Below are 15,718 nucleotides of genomic sequence, written 5' to 3' on the forward strand. Positions count from 1 at the left end.
CAGATTCCACTATTTAAAATCACTTTATGTCCAATAAATTGAATGATCATAAAGAAACGGGTGGGTGGGTGGGGCCACTTAATCAAGTTTTTTAAAAGCATGGATTCGACTACTCGACAATAAAATTTAATTTTCAACTGACAATAAATAAAATAAGCCAATGAAATTCAAAAATAGAGGTGGGTTCAGTGTTACATTTTTTATCTAGATTGCACTAAAATTCATTTTACGTTCAATAAATTGAATGATCAGAAAGAAAACGGGGTGGATGGGCGGGGACACCTTCAAGTTTTTTTAAGCCTAGATTCGACCACTTGACAAAATAAAATACAATCCCATCCGACAGTTAATAATAATAAACTTTATTTCCATCGGACAATTCTGTCCATAGTGGACATAGATACACTAATATATTACTTTAACTTAATAATAAATTTACTAAACACTAAAAACTAAAAACCAAACAAAATAAAAATAAGTAATAAGAATAAGTAATAAGAAACAACAATAAAAACTCCTTAATTGACATTAATTTTTTACGCATGGCCTTTGTTTGAAACTTATCATGAAATATATCAATGCCCTGGTTGCATACACTATTGTACAATCTAAAGCACTTAATTAGAGTGGAGTTAAAATGGTGATAAAAAATGTTAACATTTCTGCGGGTAAAATTAGGAACAACAATCTTTATTTCACTCAGCAAATTATAACTACATAATCCACCACATACAAGCTTTTGAAGGAATGATAAAAGAAATATATTCCGTCTAGATAACAGACTGTCCTCATTAACAATGCGAAGTAAATCAGCATGATCATGATGCCTTATAGGATAGTAACCAAAGGTCTTGAAATACATAAATTTACAAAATTTCCTATTAACCAATTCAAGTGCATCTATATAGATTTGATGATGAGGTGTCCAGATAATACAACAATACTCCAACTTTGAACGCACAAGTGCATAGAAAAGAATTCTAATGCATGATAAGTTATCAATTTCTCTGGCAATTCTAAAAATAAAACCTAAAGTTTTCAACGTGGTATTTATCAATTGCAATATTTGAGGCACAAAAGTTAATTCATTGTCGATGATAATACCTAAGTCTGACAATTGATCAACCTGGATTAGTACCCTACCATTTATATTATAATAAAAATAAATATGATTTTTCTTCCTAGAAAATTTTAGAACCCTACACTTATCTTTGTTAACCTCCAAACAGTTTCTTTTACACCAATAAATGAAATTATCTAAGTCCTGTTGCAGTTCAAGACAATCATCATATGAATTAATGACTTTAGCAATTTTTTTATCATCAGCATACAGATATGCATGAGAAATAATGTAATCTAACACATCATTAAAGAACAAAATGAACAATAGCGGTCCTAAATTCGAACCCTCTGCCACACCTGAATGAGCACAAAAACTCCCTGACACAAAACCCTTATATTCTACATATTGCAACATAAGTTTTTTTAATAGAATGCAGTGGTGAACCTTATCAAATGCCTTCGACAGATCTGTATATATAACGTCAACTTCATTACCTTTATCTAATTCTTGTGAAATAAAATTAGTAAATTCACACAAATTTGTTGCTGTCGATTTTCTCTTAACAAATCCATGTTGCCCAGGCATAATCATATTATTGACATGAGAGTATATGATATTGCTCAACATGGATTCATATAACTTAGCGAAATTTGATAAAATTGCTATCGGCCTATAATTTTTTACGCACCCTTTGTCCCCAGATTTAAAAATAGGACACACTCTCGATTGCTTCCACACTACAGGATATTCTGACTTCAGTGCAATTAGGTTGAATATTCGCGCTAACGGAGCCGCAAAACTTCTTATACAATCGACAACAATGAAGGCCGGAATATTGTCAAGACCACTAACACTGTTACTCTTTAGTTTTTTACCCGCTCTAACTATCATATCTTCATCAATCTTAAAGTTGTGCATCATGTTAACACCACCACAGTCCTTTAAATCGTACTCAAGCGAAGGACAACAAGACAACTTACAAAATTCACACTGTTCACTTACGTCCTTGCCTACACAGACATCTTCACATACATGTTTTACATAAACACCCGCAAAAAACTGAGAAAAACATTGACAATTGCTTGAGAAGATGAAAATTCTTGATCTTCATGTACTACAACTCCTGGTATGCTGGTTGTTCTTTTCTTGGAGTTTACAAAAGACCAAAACGTTTTGGGATCATTTAATATAGAATTTTGTGTATTACGCAGGAAGATCTCATAATTATTACGAATATCACGTTTAATTTGTTGTCTTAAGCATCTAAGATTTTCCAAGATGTGGGGAGATTTAGTTTTCCGATATTTATTCCAATAATGTTTTTTCAATTTTATATTGTCAATTATCGTTTTAGTAAACCAAACAGGATATGTATTGGTCAAGTTTGAGAACTTACAAGTCGGAACATGCTTCGAGAAGATTTTATATAAAATATCGTATAGATAATCGCATGCTAAGTTCACATTGTTAATGTTATTTATTACGGTCCAGTCAATAGCTGCGATTTCAGCATACAATTGAGGAAAATTGGCTTTTTTAAAATTAAACCTAATGTTTGTGTCCGTTACCTTCAAAGAACGTGTTGTTTGGCTTAACACTCTCTATAAAAATTCTCAGACATGGATGATGCACATCTTCTTGTAGAAGTGGTAATGGTTCCCTAATTACTTCATTATTCAATTGATTATTTGATAAGACCAGATCTAGTAACCTATTGTTTACATTCACAATTGCATTACTCTGTTTTAAGTCATTTAATGTTATGAAATTATTATAAGTATTGTAAAAACCAGTTGTTCTATTTCCAAGCGTACACTCATTCAGTTCTGGAATGTTAAAATCTCCCAATATTAATACAGGATGGGTAAAGTCTACAGTATTTTCAATATAATCAAAAATTTCAGCATAATCATTAATTAAACATGTAGGTGGTATGTACAAATTAATTATAGTTATCCAAAAGAATTTGTCTTCTGTTATCTTCACAGCCACAAGATCAATTTCAGGTATAGGACTAATTAGGTGGATTTGCTGGACAAAAAATTTTGTATGCAACGCTAATAACACGCCACCTCCACGCCTACCAGTTGTCCTATCTGATCGAAAAACATTGTGCGTAATTAGAAATAGTTCAGCTGAGAAAACATTAAGCCATGTTTCTGATAGCGCAATAATATTGACATCAATTGCACATACATTAAGATAAGTTTCAATTACTTTGGTATTGAGTCCTCTTACATTCTGGTATATTAAACTAATAGGTCTATATATTGATTCTTGATTCAGTTTTTTGATTTATTGTTCAACGCTACAATTTGAGGAACGCCACGAACATATTTTATTGTAATGTCTGTCTCATCTTTTGATTTTCTTTCATTTAGTTCGTCACGTATTTTTCTCATTTTTTCACGTTGCAACGGCGTAAGGTCATTATTGATTTTAACACCATTTTTACATAGGGATCTCTTCTTTAGGATTTCTACAGCAGCATAAGCTTCATTGCAAATAATTTTTAATGGTCGTGGCCTTAAACCGTCACCTCTCCTACCCAGCCTTATTGCTCTGCTAAATTCAATATTGACCTTTAGATCATCATTCAAAATTGTCGAAATTCTGTCTCGATCCTGTTGAATTCTGGTGTTCGTATCAGCAGAAACAGGTTCTGGAATATTATATACAATAACATTTTTGGATCTAATGATTCTATCCTGAACTTCATTAGATATAATATCCACATAAAAATTAGTGTGATTAGTTACCCTAACATTAGCATTGATGAACTGATCAATTTGCATTTGCATATTTTTAATCATTTTAGTTAACTTCGGTAAAAGGGACATGGAGTCGTCACACTTTTTGCAGAAAAAACGCATTTTCCGATTTTTTAGATCTAGGGCTGCTACTTCCGTCGCTGATAAATCAGCACAGTCCTTACAATAAGTTTCCTTACAAGCATCACATCTAAATATTCTAATATTTTTGTTTTTACAATTTATACACGTACCCATTATTAGTAAAGAAATATAATCTGAAAAACCTTTATCTGAGCACTGATAAGTTCTTTCACCGTACTTATAAGATAAATGCAAATAACTAAATAGCACCTTTATGTAGTAATACAATAAGGAATTATTAATTAAACATACGACGTTATTATGTCAGGTGCTAAAATTACACCTTTCTCCGTTAGGAACAACGCTTCTCCAACTCAAAATACCCAAAAATCCACCAATTCTAAAGCCAACTCAGCACAATACACTAAAATGCAGGAGAGTTCTGCAAAACACAACCGCACGGATCGCTTACTCACTATCACTCAGTTAAAAATAAGCCAATAAAATTCAAAAGTGGAAGTGGGTGGGGTTAGTTTTACAGTTTTTTCCAGATACCACTATTTATAAATATAAAAACAGGGTGGGTGGGTGGGGCCACGTTCTAGTTTTTTAAGCATAGGTTCGACTACTTGACAATAAAATTCAGTCTTCATCTCACAGTAAATAAAATAAGCCAATGAGATTCAAAAGCGGAGGAAGGTGGGGTCAGTTTCAGATTTTTTGTCTAGATTCCACTATTTATCAATGCAGAAACCAACGTCCTTTTTTCCTGCAATAAAATGAATGACGAAAATAAAATATGATGGGTGGGTGGAGCCATAGTAAATATTCCCTCGTGTATTTATTACAAGTCTCGTCCATAATGTGTATTTTTTAATAACCACTATTTCTAAGAGCCATTGTCTTATTTAGAGTCAAATAAATCCAACTCAGCAAGATCACATTACATCAACTCAGAAATATTAATTTGTGCTGTGTGATGTTCCTTCAGAACAAGTCGTGTTTGCATTAGAGTAAAAATAGAGATAAAATAAAATTTTCGTTGGTAGATAGATATCTAAGTCGAACAAAATCACGCACTCTTACAAGTCCATCTGTTCGGTAAACGGACTATAGCGTTTCGAATAATCATAATGATTACCAAAAACAGCTTCACAAAGAGATAATTTTACAATTAGAAACCGAATTAAACCGCTGGTAATTGATTTTCACATTGTAGCTAAATTTCAATGGTGCATATTCACTCTTGTTTAGTTAAGAGATTTTCAACCATAAACCAGATCGAAAATGCCTGGTAATGTATTCGAAATCAACTGTGCATGTGATTTGGTAGCATTTTATGGACACAAATATGTCGAGTGGGAGCTGAAACACATTTGACATGTTTGCCTGATGCGTGAACAATGGTTTGTTTTAGCCACTATTGATTTATTTAAACACAAGTTTAAAGCTTGGACAGCTTCAAAAACAAATGGATGTTGCACCGGATATAACTGAAAACACACTGTAATCGTGTTTTTTGGCTAGAATACATTTTGCAGCTGTGTAACTAACTTTCAATTTGTCTCTACTAGCACATATTACAAATAAGTTATCTGGAACGATGAGTAAAGTCCATATTTCTGGTTCTGTGCACAGAAAGCAAAGTTGCAAGTCGGCAGATTCCTGTTTTATCGACCAAATAACTTAATGTGTTTGTGTTCGTCGTGGATGATACCTTCGTGCTCGACTGCATTATTATTAAAAAGACAAAATGGTGGAGCAATAAATTCTCCACCATTGTTATCGATTGCACGAGTCCTCGAGAGGAAAAATCGAAAAATAGATTATCTTATTTTATGTCTGCCTACCTTTTTCCCGTTAAGCAACCAGGTGATATTGACTGGTGGATAAGAAGGAGGTGACGTACAGTTTCCACGGACTGTATAACCCATTTCTAATAGATCTTTTTCGAACGTCATGACGGGGTCTTCCTCTGGGACGTCTGCAAAGGGAGGAACACATTAACTTAGGGTTTAAAGTGCCAAAAGGGATAGACCTGGATTTAACCCTGTGTCGAACAATTTAGTTGCTATGGTTTTTTAACACAAAGGGGTGATTAATTACAGCGTCCAAACTGGGTAACTTTTTTTAATAAAAGCGTAATGAATTATGCGCACTTTCAAAATGAGTCGGGACGATAGAGTTTCGTTTTTTTGCGAGTATGTGAAATATGCCTCGACTTGGCTGTGTTTTAATTACCTGCGATTGTGCTGTGCAAAGAGCACGAAGAAATTAATTTCGTCAAAGGAAAAGGCGCATTCAATCTCACACCAGAACACTTTTTACATTTTTTGCGAAAGTGAAAGCTATTGAAGCCTTTAAATTATCTCTTCGGCGGAAAGACAGAAGTTGCGAAAGATACTCTAATAAATTCCCTCACTAAGCAGTGGTGCAAAACACATAAATTCTATTAATTTCTACAAGGCTCAATGGTGGAATTGTTGACCTGAAAACTTTCTATTTAAGCCAGTGGAGTGGTGTGGAGGAATATTGAAAGGAAGCCACTTTAGGGCAACTAATAACAAATGGTGGCGCTTCCAGCTTGACAGGCTGATGCTTTCAGACAGGTTACCCATATCTCAGTGGCAGTCATTACTCATGGGGTTATGCGACATAGGGACGGTGTCAGTTTATGTTATTCCAGGGTAAGATTCTAACCCCGGATTATTAGCACTCAATCTCGAGAGTTCGGTCCCCGCAGTGCGCAGCGCCACTATTGTGAAGAAAACCCGTCACGATGATTTAATGAAACCTGAACCCCCACGCAGCAGTTTTCGCAAAGTAGACCGGGTGTGCGCCAAGGATCCGCCTTAAGCGCATTATCTTTTTAAACTTTCATTAATGATGTTCGCACAGTGAATTCCATTTAGTACGTCTTACGCACCACCCCTGCTCTAAAAATTCAGTTATTGTGGCCCTTTCGGCTCCCACGACCCTCTCTTCCACGTATTTGTAAATAGTGTATGGATTTTCCGGCCGGCGCCGCTCTTTGACGAATGAAATGGCACAACCGAATTGAATACATGTAAAAGTGCGTAAAAAAAGCAACGTGATAAAGATTTATTCGTTGTGTGCAGGGGCCGATCCATCAAGTCGGCCTGGTTGATTAGTCGGTCGGCCAGGGACGGAGAAGTGGGAAGCTTAATAGGGCCTGTGCCATAAGTTCGACCGCGATAGGGCGTAGATTGGCTCAAAGGATAGAGAGACCCGGATTATGGGATGGAAATTGTAACATATAACACTGCCACGGATCCGGAGTGGAAAGCGTGTAAAAAGCACATAAAGTAGGACATGCTGAGGAAATTAACCCATTCAACTTGCTCTTGCGCTCCACCAAATCTGATGAAATGTCTAATTTTGTCTTGATTTTAACGCTCCTGTTTGGGGTTTTGTCTACTAGTTTCGATTGATTCTCGGGAGAGGACGTTGTTGCTGCTTTTTCTTTCAAAGTTTTACCAGTTTCAGATTTCGCTTTTCAGAAAATTGACACAAATTCATAAAAGTACGGTTCTCATTTGGTGCCAAGATTGAATTTCTGACAAGCTTTTTCGTCGTTTTCTTTCTCTGTTTTTCGTTTATGTCGATTAACTCTTCTCTGTTCTCTTTTCATTTTTTGTATTTTCACACCTTTTTTTGCCGCTTTGGTTGTTTGTCACGTAAGAATGTAGAAACAACACTGACAAACGTATTACCAAAAAACCCATAGAAGATTTAACACCTGCTAAAGCCCACAGTTACCAATTGTTTCTAAATAGAAGATCTATGAAGAACATATATATAATATATATTACAAAGAAGAATAACAATAAAAGTAGGATAGCAGAAAAACATGAAAAAACGGCTAAGAAAAAAAACAAACAAAAATAACGCAAAGAAACAAACTTGAAAGACGATGAAAATAAGAGAGAGAGAGAGACAGATAAAACAGAGAAAAATGGAGAAAATTATCCAAAAAACCCAATATACAAATTTAGATTGTCATCTGTGCGGGATTTATGTGAAATATACACGGTGAGTCATAAATGCGATGTCTCAATAAATATTTGAGATAGAAAAAATTAAAGACCAAAGTTATATGGTTCTTTGAGTTTCTTGAACTAAAATTATTACATATCACTTTTTTTAAGTAGAACATACTTTATATTTTTACATAAGTATTATGCGGTGTTGCCAAGTTATTCCAAATTTTTTCAAAATTTTAACAATGAAGGGGTTCCAAGAAATTGAGTCTTACTATGCCGAGTGTTTAAAAAGATAATTAGAACAGTACAGTTTTTAAATATCGATATTTCAGTTTTCCAAATAGAACAGCCTGTGTTTTATTACTGCATCTTAGTCTATTTTGTATTCTCCTTCTTTCGATTTGTTTTGTCGGTGTGTTTCTTGAAAGAGTGAAAAATCACAGAAAACGAACAGAAAAAAGACAAAAAATTAAAACTACAGTGACACACAATAATAAAATTGAAAAAACCGCATTTCAAAATTGTAATATTTTTATTTACTTTCACAACATTTTATTTTCAAACTAGCCTTATTGTGACTTTTTTGTGAACCATTCGATTGCTAAAAAATTGCATGAAAAGTGGAAATAAGTGGCAACATCATATCGAAATTAAAAAAACAACTACGTCTTTCAAGCCTTGAAAACAGTCAGTGAGAATTTTTAAAATGATATAGAGTGTTGTATTTAAAAAAATAAGTTGTGTTATGCCTGACAGAGAACACTGTATAGTTGAAAATAATTTTAGTGTAGAGCCACACAACTTTAGCCTGTATTTTTTTTTCCAATTTTCAATATATTAGCACTCAATTAGCAATAATTTTAATGACCTGGTGTTACTATCTAGTGGTGTTTAATTTATTATATAGTAGATCATATGTATATATTTATAGAGTTAATTCTAATTTGTTTCTTTTAAAAATTGTTATTTAATTTGTTTCTTTTAAAAATTGTTATTTATTTTTATAAAATTATGTTCGATGTATTTACTAGCTTCTTCTGACGCGTGTAAAATCTTTTAGTAGCACAAACAAAGATTTATTTATTTATTTATTTATTTATTTATAATACTTCATAATATATCGAGGAATGCGCATTTAATGAGTCACCATTCTCGGGGGCCGCAAATGTAATTTTTAAAAATGTGAATCCTTCTCGGGGATCCCAATTGTATTTTTTTAAAATGTAAAACCTTCTCGGGGGTCCCAAATGTCTTTTTTTAAAAATGTAAAACCTTCTCGGGGACGCCAAATGTCTTTTTTTTAATGTAAAACCTTCTCGGGGGCCCCAAATGTAATTTTTAAAAATGTGAAACATTCTCGGGGATCCCAATAGTTTTTTTTAAATATGTGAAACCTTCTCAGGGACAGCAAAATGTAATTTTTAAAAATGTGAATCCTTTTCTGGGATCCTAACTGTATTTTTTTGAAATGTAAAACCTTCTCGGGGGTCACAAATGTCTTTTTTTAAAAATGTAAAAACCTTCTCGGGGGCGCCAAATGTTTTTTTTTAATGTAAAACCTTCTCGGGGGCCCCAAATGTAATTTTTAAAAATGTGAAACCTTCTCGGTGATCCCAATAGTTTTTTTTTAAATATGTAAAACCTTCTCGGGGGCCGCAAATGTAATTTTTAAAAATGTGAATCCTTCTCGGGGATCCTAACTGTATTTTTTTTAAATGTAAAACCTTCTCGGGGGTCTCAAATGTCTTTTTTTTTAATATAAAAACATTCTCGGGGGCCCCAAATGTAATTTTTAAAAACGGGAAACCTTCGGGGGGATCCCAAATTTAATTTTTAAAAATGTGAAACCTTCTCGGGGGTCCCAGGGCCCCAAGTGTCTTTTTTAACAATGTAAAACCTTCTCGGGGGTCTCAAATATCTTTTTAAAGAATGTGAAACCTTCTCGGGGGCGACAAGTGTTTTTTTTTTAATGTGAGTCCTTCTCGGGAATTCCAATTGTATTTTTTTTTTATGTGAAACCTTCTCGGGGGTACCAAATGTATTTTTTTTAATGTAAAACCTTCTCGGGGGCGTCAAATGTTTTTTTTATTGTAAAACCTTCTCGGGGATCCCAATTGTATTTTTTTTTTAAATGTTAAACCTTCTCGGGGGTCCCAAATGTATATTTTTAAAAATGTAAAACCTTCTCGGGGGGCGCAAATGTAATTTTTAAAAATGTGAAACCTTCTCGGGGGTCCCAAGTGTTTTTTTTAACAATGTAAAACCTTCTTGGGGGTCCCAAATGTCTTTTTTAAGAATGTGAAACCTTCTCGGGGGTCCCAAGTGACTTTTTTAACAATGTAAAATCTTCTCGGGGGCGCCAAGTGTTTTCTTATATGTGAATCCTTCTCGGGGATCCCAATTGTATTTTTTTTTAATGTAAAACCTTCTCGGGGTCCCAAATGTATTTTTTTAAAAATGTAAAACCTTCTCGGGGGCGGCAAATGTTTTTTTTTAATGTAAAACCTTCTCGGGGGCCCCAAATGTAATTTTTAAAAATGTGAAACCTGCTCGGCCATCCCCTACTGTCTTTTTTAACAATGTAAAATCTTCTTTTTCCGTCGAAATAAATTTGTGCGATTTTTTTTTAATGAAATCTGCATGACTAAGGTAAAATCTAAGCAGAATTCATAAACCACAAGTATATAAGTAAGTATGTTATTTTATAAAATTTAAATAACATTTACCATGCAAAATTTTGATTAGCATTATGTGTTCAATCAAAATCGAGACACACGACACACAAATGGAAACGGACCTAATTTTTTATACTCTAAAGGTGACGAGGTGAATTACAAAGAAGAAAAGTGAAAAATTATATGAAATGATCTAAGACACAATGTAGATGAAAACGGTCAAGACAGAACACATGAAGAAAATCTAACATAAAGAGAAGTAGAGGTTGAAACAAACAAACTTCCGCTGAAGATTAGTGTCAAGGCGATCACATAAAACGCGAAAAGAGCATAAGCAGTATTGAAAGACTAAATGAGGAAAATGTATAGAACGAGAGTGGAGGAACTGCAAGAAAGATTTTTAATAAAAAATAATAAATAGAATGTCCAATTTGTTTTCCATAAACTTTTGATTACTCTTTAACATTATATTTATTTTACTCTTGGGGAATTCGGTGTACTTTTGACGAATTAACAACAACGTAACAAAATATAATTGTAATGCTTTTTGATGTTTTTATGTCACAATTTTTGTCATTTCTAAAACGTTCACAGCTAACAATTTTAAATTATTTTCAAGATAACTTTGTCAAAGCATTTGTTAATATTTTCACCAAACCACCACGTGAAAATATTTCCATAAAATTTAGTTTTCCTTGGTTCGTTCAGCTTCTTACACAGATCACACAAAACTTCTTTATGCGACGTATCCACAACGTAGTCCTTTTTCCACTCAAAGTACTTCAAGTACTCCTCAGGACGTTCATCCAAGTACTTAATATAATCCGTCAAATTCTTCACCGACTCAAAATCCAAAACATTGATCACTGATTTCGGTGGCGCAAGTACATCATAGTTGGCACCACCAAACACAATCGGTACTATATTCCTCTTCAAAACATTATACATTTTCTCTGTGACGTAATCTTCCAAACCGAGTTTTCGAAAGACAGATAAAACTTGTACTGTTTTTCCATCATGTCGTAACATTCGCTTTTGTTTTCCACCGAACAAGTCAAGTTACCGCACGATCCGTAGACATCCACAGGTACCACTTTCCTAATCCGCTCGACAAGATTGTCTCTTTGGCTGCTGACTTGACAGTGAGACACAAACCAGGCGATTTTTTTCTTCCTGTTTCGAATTTCCGTGGCTGGTGGTACCTTATATCCGGTGTTCTGTTTTCGGTAGACGCCGTACCGACGTACCACATCTGAGTCGGACCGATATGTCATCGTCCAGTTATAAAAACCATTATTGTAGCGTATTAGTGGAGATGTTAGATCTGGAGATTCTAAAATAGCGAAAATGTACACCTGGTTAGGGTTGCGCTTTTGTGGTTTGTCGTACCGGGAGGTGTTGTAGTCGAGTCCGTGGAAAATAAGTGCATCGAATTGGTCAACCGGAAGGTGGTTCCTGTCGTAGGTTGCGTTACAGTTGTGGTATTGACAGTGTGCGAAAATTGTTTGGCCGACACCTAAGTAGTGGTCCTGTTGTTTATACATGGGGGACCAGTAGAGAATTGTTTTGATGGAACTGTTGGTTCGCCATATTTTTATCGTAGTGTTCAAAAAACTTGAAGGAATATTTTTATAACCTAAAATTAGTAACACACTTAGTGCAAATATTGCAAGATATTTGAAGTATTGGTGTATGTTGACATTAATGTGGTACATTTCGAACTAACCGGACGTAAAGTTCCTGATTAGTAAAATATCTGCTATTTATACGTCAGACTTCAGAGATATAATAATGCATATCTACGACTGCAAACAGTGGTTTCATAAAGTTATAAATAGGTCGGTAAATCCAGTTTAAACTGTTAAAAATGCATTTTGACGAGTTTTGATTTTAATATGTTTTTTTTTGTAAGGGTAAATTTTTGAGTGGAAAATTTGTTCGTACACTATAATCATGAAACGTCAAGAAAACATGAAAGTAGCCAATCGTTGGATGGACCCCATTACAGCAGTTCCTTAACTTACCGTTGGGAAGTAAAAATTTGTCTAAAGGATTTAGACAGTACTTCCCTCAAATTCAGAGCAGCGAATAATTCGCCAAAATGTTGAGATGACGCTATCATTTTTTTGGGAGGGGTTTAAAAATGCAAGATTTTTGTAATTTTTGGTATTGTGTCTCCTACAATCTCCGAAGTTACTTACATATGATTATATGACATAAGAAAAATATCTGCATTATTTTCAAGTTAGAAATGCGCAACTTTAGAAATCATCCATAAATTAACTGTTTACAATGGCTAACCGCTTGCTATTTCACAAAGTAACACTTTCATAGAATTTTCAAGATAACATTGTCAAAGCATTTCTTAACATTTTCACCAAACCACCACGTGAAAATATTTCCATAAACTTTAGTTTGTCTTGGTTCGTTAAGCTTCTTACACAGGTCACACAAAACTTCTTTAGGCGACGTATCCACAACGTAGTCCTTCTTCCACTCAAAGTACTTCAAGTACTCCTCAGGGTGTGCATCCAGGTACTTAATATAATCCGTCAAATTCTTCACCGAATCAAAATCCAAAACATTGATCACTGATTTCGGTGGCGCAAAAACATCATAGTTGGCACCACCAAACACAATCGGTACTACATTCCTCTTCAAAACGTTGTACATTTTCTCCGTGACGTAGTCTTCACAAACCGAGTTTTCGAACGACAAATAAAACTTGTACTGTTTTTCCATCATGTCATAACATTCCTCTTTGTTTTTCACGGAACATTTCAATCTACCGCACGATCCGTAGACATCCACAGGTACCACTTTCTTAATCTGGTCGACAAGTTTCTCTCTGTGGCTGCGAGCGTGGCACCGAGACACGAACCAAGCGATTTTTTTCTTTCTGTTTCTAATTTCCGTAGCTGATGGTACCGTGTATCCAGTCTTCTGTTTGCGGTACAGGCCGTACCGACGGATTATATCTGAGTCCGACCGGTAGGTTATCGTCCAGTTATAAAAACCGTTGAAGTCGCGTATTGACACCGGTGTTTGATCTGGAGATTCAAGATTGGCGAAAATATACACCTGGTTAGGGTTGCGTTTTTCGGGTTTGCCGTACCGGGCTGTGGTGTAGTCTGGCGCGTGGAAAAAAAGTGCGTCGTATTGGTCTACTGGAAGGGAGTTCCTGTCGTAGGTTGCGTTGCAGTTTTTGTATTGGCAGTGTGCGAAAATTTCTTGACCGATACCTAAGTAGTAGTCCTTTTGTCGAAACAGGGGAGACCAATACAGAATTGTTTTTAAGGAATTGTTGGGTCGCCATGTTCTTGTCGGGCTGTTGACAAATATTGAAGAAATACTTTCGTACTCTAAAATTAGTACTACACTTATTGCAAATATTGCTAAATATTTAAAGTGTTGATGCATGTTGTCAATACTACGGTGTATTTAGGACTAATCGTCGTCAACTACCTGATTAGTAAAATATGTGTTGATACGTTAGAGATAAGATAATAATAATACAAATAACTGGGAACAATGTTTCAATCAAGTAATCACGGTTTACCACATTGTGACAAATACTGTCCGTTTGCTTTTTTTTGTATAGTTGGTAAATTCATCTCAAACTGTCTGTTTAATCTCTGGAAGTACCTACTTCTGTTATTTAGACAATATCTTAAAAATTGTGTAATACAAAGAACAGGACTTACGAGGACTATGATAGTCGAGGAAGACAAAAAGATGTGCAAGGATAGGGTCAAACCGGTGTGATGATAACAGTATACACACTACACAGGGTGAGTCATGAAGAGCGCGGCCCTAATTTTAAAATACAAAATGTTTATAAAAAATTCTAAAACTATTGAATTTTCAGATAGAAAATGTTTTATTACTATATTATTTTACTGTATTTTTTGTTCTCATTCTTCTAATATGTCGATGTGTCTCTCAAAAAAGTAAAAAATCGCAGCAACAAAAAACAGAATCAGTTGCAGAAAAAACATAGGGTGTTCTGTGTTTGAAAAAACTAAATAATCAATATTTCGAAACTGTAATAATCATCATTTTTTTATAAACACTCTGTATACGACAATGTTATTTCATTTATACAACAAAACGCGCGTGCCTTTATTTATGCCTCCACAAAATATTGTAACACAGATTTTAAAAATAACCCCGCTGCGATTTTTTTTGTAAACTCTTCCACTGTTAAAAAATTCAAGAAAATTGGAATAACGCGACTACGTCGCATCAGAATTTCAAAAATAGACTATGACTGTAAAGCCTAAGAACAGGTCAATCAAAATATCCAAAAATATATAGAATGTTTCATAAAAAAAAGTCTAAGGGAAAAAAACAAACAAAAATAACGCAAAGAAACAAACTTGAAAGACGATGAAAATAAGAGAGAGAGAGAGAGAGAGAGAGATAAAACAGAGAAAAATGGAGAAAATTATCCAAAAAACCCAATAGCATTCAACTGATACAAATTTAAATTGTCACCTGTACGAGATTTACCTATGTGAAATATATACGATGAGTCATAAATGCGATGTCTCAATAAATATTTGAGTTAGAAAAAATTAAAGACAAAAGTTATATGGTTCTTTAAGTATCATAATCTAAAATTATTACACATCATTTTTTTTTAATAGAACATACTTTATATTTTTACATGCGGTGTTGCCAGGTTATTCCAAATTTTTTCAAAATTTTAACAATGAAAGGGTTCCAAGAAATTGAATTTTACTATGCCGAGTGTTTAAAAAGATAATTAGAACACTACAATATTCAAATATCGATATTTCAGTTTTTCCAAATGGAACAGCCCGTGTTCTTTACTACATCTTAGTCTATTTTGTATTCTTCTTCTTCTTGTCGGTGTTTTTCTTGAAAGAGTGAAAAATCACAGAAAACGAACAGAAAAAAGACAAAAAATTAAAACTACAGTGAAACACAATAATAAAATTGAAAAAAACAGATTTCAAAATTGTAATATTTTTATTTACTTTCACAACATTTTATTTTCAAACTAGCCTTATTGTGACTCTTTTGCAAACCATTCGATTGCTAAAAAATTGCATGAAAATTGAGAATAAGTGGCAACATCATATCGAAATTAAAAAAAAAACTACGTCTTTAAAGCCT

General features: G+C 34.2%; 2 protein-coding genes and 1 pseudogene across 2 annotated transcripts in view; all 3 read right to left on the reverse strand.

Annotated features, from left to right (window-relative positions):
• Nucleotides 1–15,718, reverse strand: part of LOC135124812 (uncharacterized) — a 177,505-nt gene that overhangs the window by 36,450 nt on the left and 125,337 nt on the right. Inside the window, exon 5 of the mRNA XM_064050034.1 lies at nt 5,748–5,881. Within this exon, the coding sequence (XP_063906104.1) occupies nt 5,748–5,881 (134 nt within the window). The remainder of the gene's footprint in view (nt 1–5,747; nt 5,882–15,718) is intronic.
• Nucleotides 11,137–12,398, reverse strand: LOC135124780 (alpha-(1,3)-fucosyltransferase C-like; annotated as a pseudogene).
• On the reverse strand, nt 12,739–14,006 carry LOC135124781 (alpha-(1,3)-fucosyltransferase C-like). The gene has a single exon (XM_064049995.1). The coding sequence runs from the start codon at nt 13,994–13,996 to the stop codon at nt 12,905–12,907; it is 1,092 nt and encodes a 363-aa protein (XP_063906065.1). The 5' UTR covers nt 13,997–14,006; the 3' UTR covers nt 12,739–12,904.

The sequence above is a fragment of the Zophobas morio genome, unplaced genomic scaffold (assembly GCF_036711695.1).
Source record: "Zophobas morio isolate AGI-343-1 ecotype UQ-CSIRO unplaced genomic scaffold, CSIRO_AGI_Zmor_V1 ptg000008l, whole genome shotgun sequence".
NCBI classification, from domain to species: domain Eukaryota; kingdom Metazoa; phylum Arthropoda; class Insecta; order Coleoptera; family Tenebrionidae; genus Zophobas; species Zophobas morio.